The 1,973-nt window shown below is 62.0% G+C and overlaps 1 protein-coding gene across 1 annotated transcript in view; it reads right to left on the minus strand.

Moving 5' to 3' along the window:
- Nucleotides 1-83: 83 nt before the first annotated feature.
- LOC104127863 (trypsin-3-like) overlaps nt 84-1,973 on the minus strand; it is a 40,958-nt gene continuing 39,068 nt past the window's right edge. The window contains exon 9 of the mRNA XM_035896054.1: nt 84-245. Within this exon, the coding sequence (XP_035751947.1) occupies nt 84-245 (162 nt within the window). The remainder of the gene's footprint in view (nt 246-1,973) is intronic.

Raw genomic sequence — 1,973 nt, forward strand, 5'->3', positions numbered from 1 at the left:
AGAAGAAGGGAGAAGAAGGCCCCTGGTTTTTTTTTTCTGGGGGGGGGGAGAGGAGGGGGAGGGCTCTTCCTGTCGGGCGTGGCTCAGACACATGGCTGTTTCCTCATGATGTCACGGATCCAGGGGGTGAACTCGCAGACGCGGGTGTAGACGCCCGGCTTGCCCCGCTGTCCGCAGACCTGCATCCCCCAGGAGACGATGCCCTGCAGCTCGTCCTTGCACACCAGCGGCCCCCCCGAGTCGCCCTGGTGGGGAGAAGAACCTGGTGAGATGGTCCTCACCCTTGGGACCCACAGAGGCCCCTTCCCCCCCTCCCAGCTCCACCCCACAGGGAGCCTGCAGGCTCATGGGCACCACCGTGCCCTAGAGGGTCAAGGTCTGGAGACCACCATGGGCTATGGGGTCAAGGCGTGGAGACCACCATGATCTATGGGGTCTGGACATGGAGACCCTCACGCCCTAAAGGGTCAAGGCATGGAGACCACCATGGACTATGGGGTCAAGGAATGGAGACCACCATGGCCTATGGGATCAAGGCATGGAGACCACCATGGCCTATGGGGTCAAGGAATGGAGACCACCATGGCCTATGGGGTCAGGGCATGGAGACCCTCACGCCCTATAGGGTCAGGGCATGGAGACCCTCACGCCCTATAGGGTCAGGGCATGGAGGCCACCATGCCCTATAGGGTCAGGGTGTGGAGGCCACCATGGCCTATGGGGTCAGGGTGTAGAGACCACCATGACCTATGGGGTCAGGACATGGAGACCACCATGGGCTATGGGATCAAGGCATGGAGACCACCATGGACTATGGGGTCAAGGAATGGAGACCACCATGGGCCATGGGGTCAAGGCGTGGAGACCACCATGCCCTATAGGGTGCTGGAGCTGATGCCCAGGAGGTTCCTATAGCACTGGAGAGGTCCCTATAGTGCCATGGGGACCCCATAGCAGCCGGGGGGGGGAGGGGGGGACATGTTGAGTTCTTGGTGGTCCCTACAGCACCCAGGCCTTCCTAGAACATCCTGGGGGTCCTATAGCACCCAGAAGCCCCCGTGTTGTCCAGGGCTCCCTATAGCACTGAGGAGATGGTACATTGTTTGGGGTCCCTGCAGCACCCAGGGTGTCCCTATAGAGCTTGGGGGTCCCTGTGGCACCCGGGGGGGGGCCTCGTGGTCCTGTGAATGCCGTGGGGGTCCCTATAGCACATATAGAAGGTGCACAGTGCTTGGGTGGTCCCTACAGCACCCAGGGGTCCCTATAGCACCCAGGGGTCCGCACCCAGCTGTCCCTATAGCACATATAGAAGGTGCACAGTGCTTGGGTGGTCCCTACGGCACCCAGGGGTCCCTACAGCACCCAGGGGTCCCTATAGCACCCAGATGTCCCTATAGCACATATAGAAGGTGCACAGTGCTTGGGTGGTCCCTATGGCACCCAGGGGATCCCTATAGCAATTCAGGGGTCCCCATAGCACCCAGGTGGTCCCTACAGCACCCAGGGGGCCCTATAGCACCCAGGGGCATGCATGGGGCTTGGGGTGGGTCCCTGTAGCACCCAGGGGGCCCTATAGCACCCAGGGGTCCCTATAGCACCCAGGGGTGTGCATGGTGCTTGGGGTGGGTCCCTATAGTATCCAGGGGCATGCATGGGGATTAGGGAGGGTGTCTATAGCACCCAGGTGGTCCCTATAGCACCCAGGGGCCCCCATAGCACCCAGGAGCATGCATGGTGCTTGGGGAGGGGTCCCTATAGCACCCGGGGGGCCCTATAGCACCCAGGGGTCCCTGTAGCACCCATGTGGTCCCTATAGCACCCAGGGGCCCCTACAGCACCCACATGGTCCCTATAGCACCCAGGTGGTCCCTATAGCACCCAGGGGCCCCCATAGCACCCAGGGGCATGCATGGGGCTTGGGGAGGGGTCCCTATAGCACCTGAGGGGGCCCTATAGCACCCAGGTGGTCCCTC

This window comes from Egretta garzetta, unplaced genomic scaffold (assembly GCF_000687185.1).
Source record: "Egretta garzetta isolate BGI_Z169 unplaced genomic scaffold, ASM68718v1 scaffold866, whole genome shotgun sequence".
Taxonomy (NCBI): Eukaryota; Metazoa; Chordata; class Aves; order Pelecaniformes; family Ardeidae; genus Egretta; species Egretta garzetta.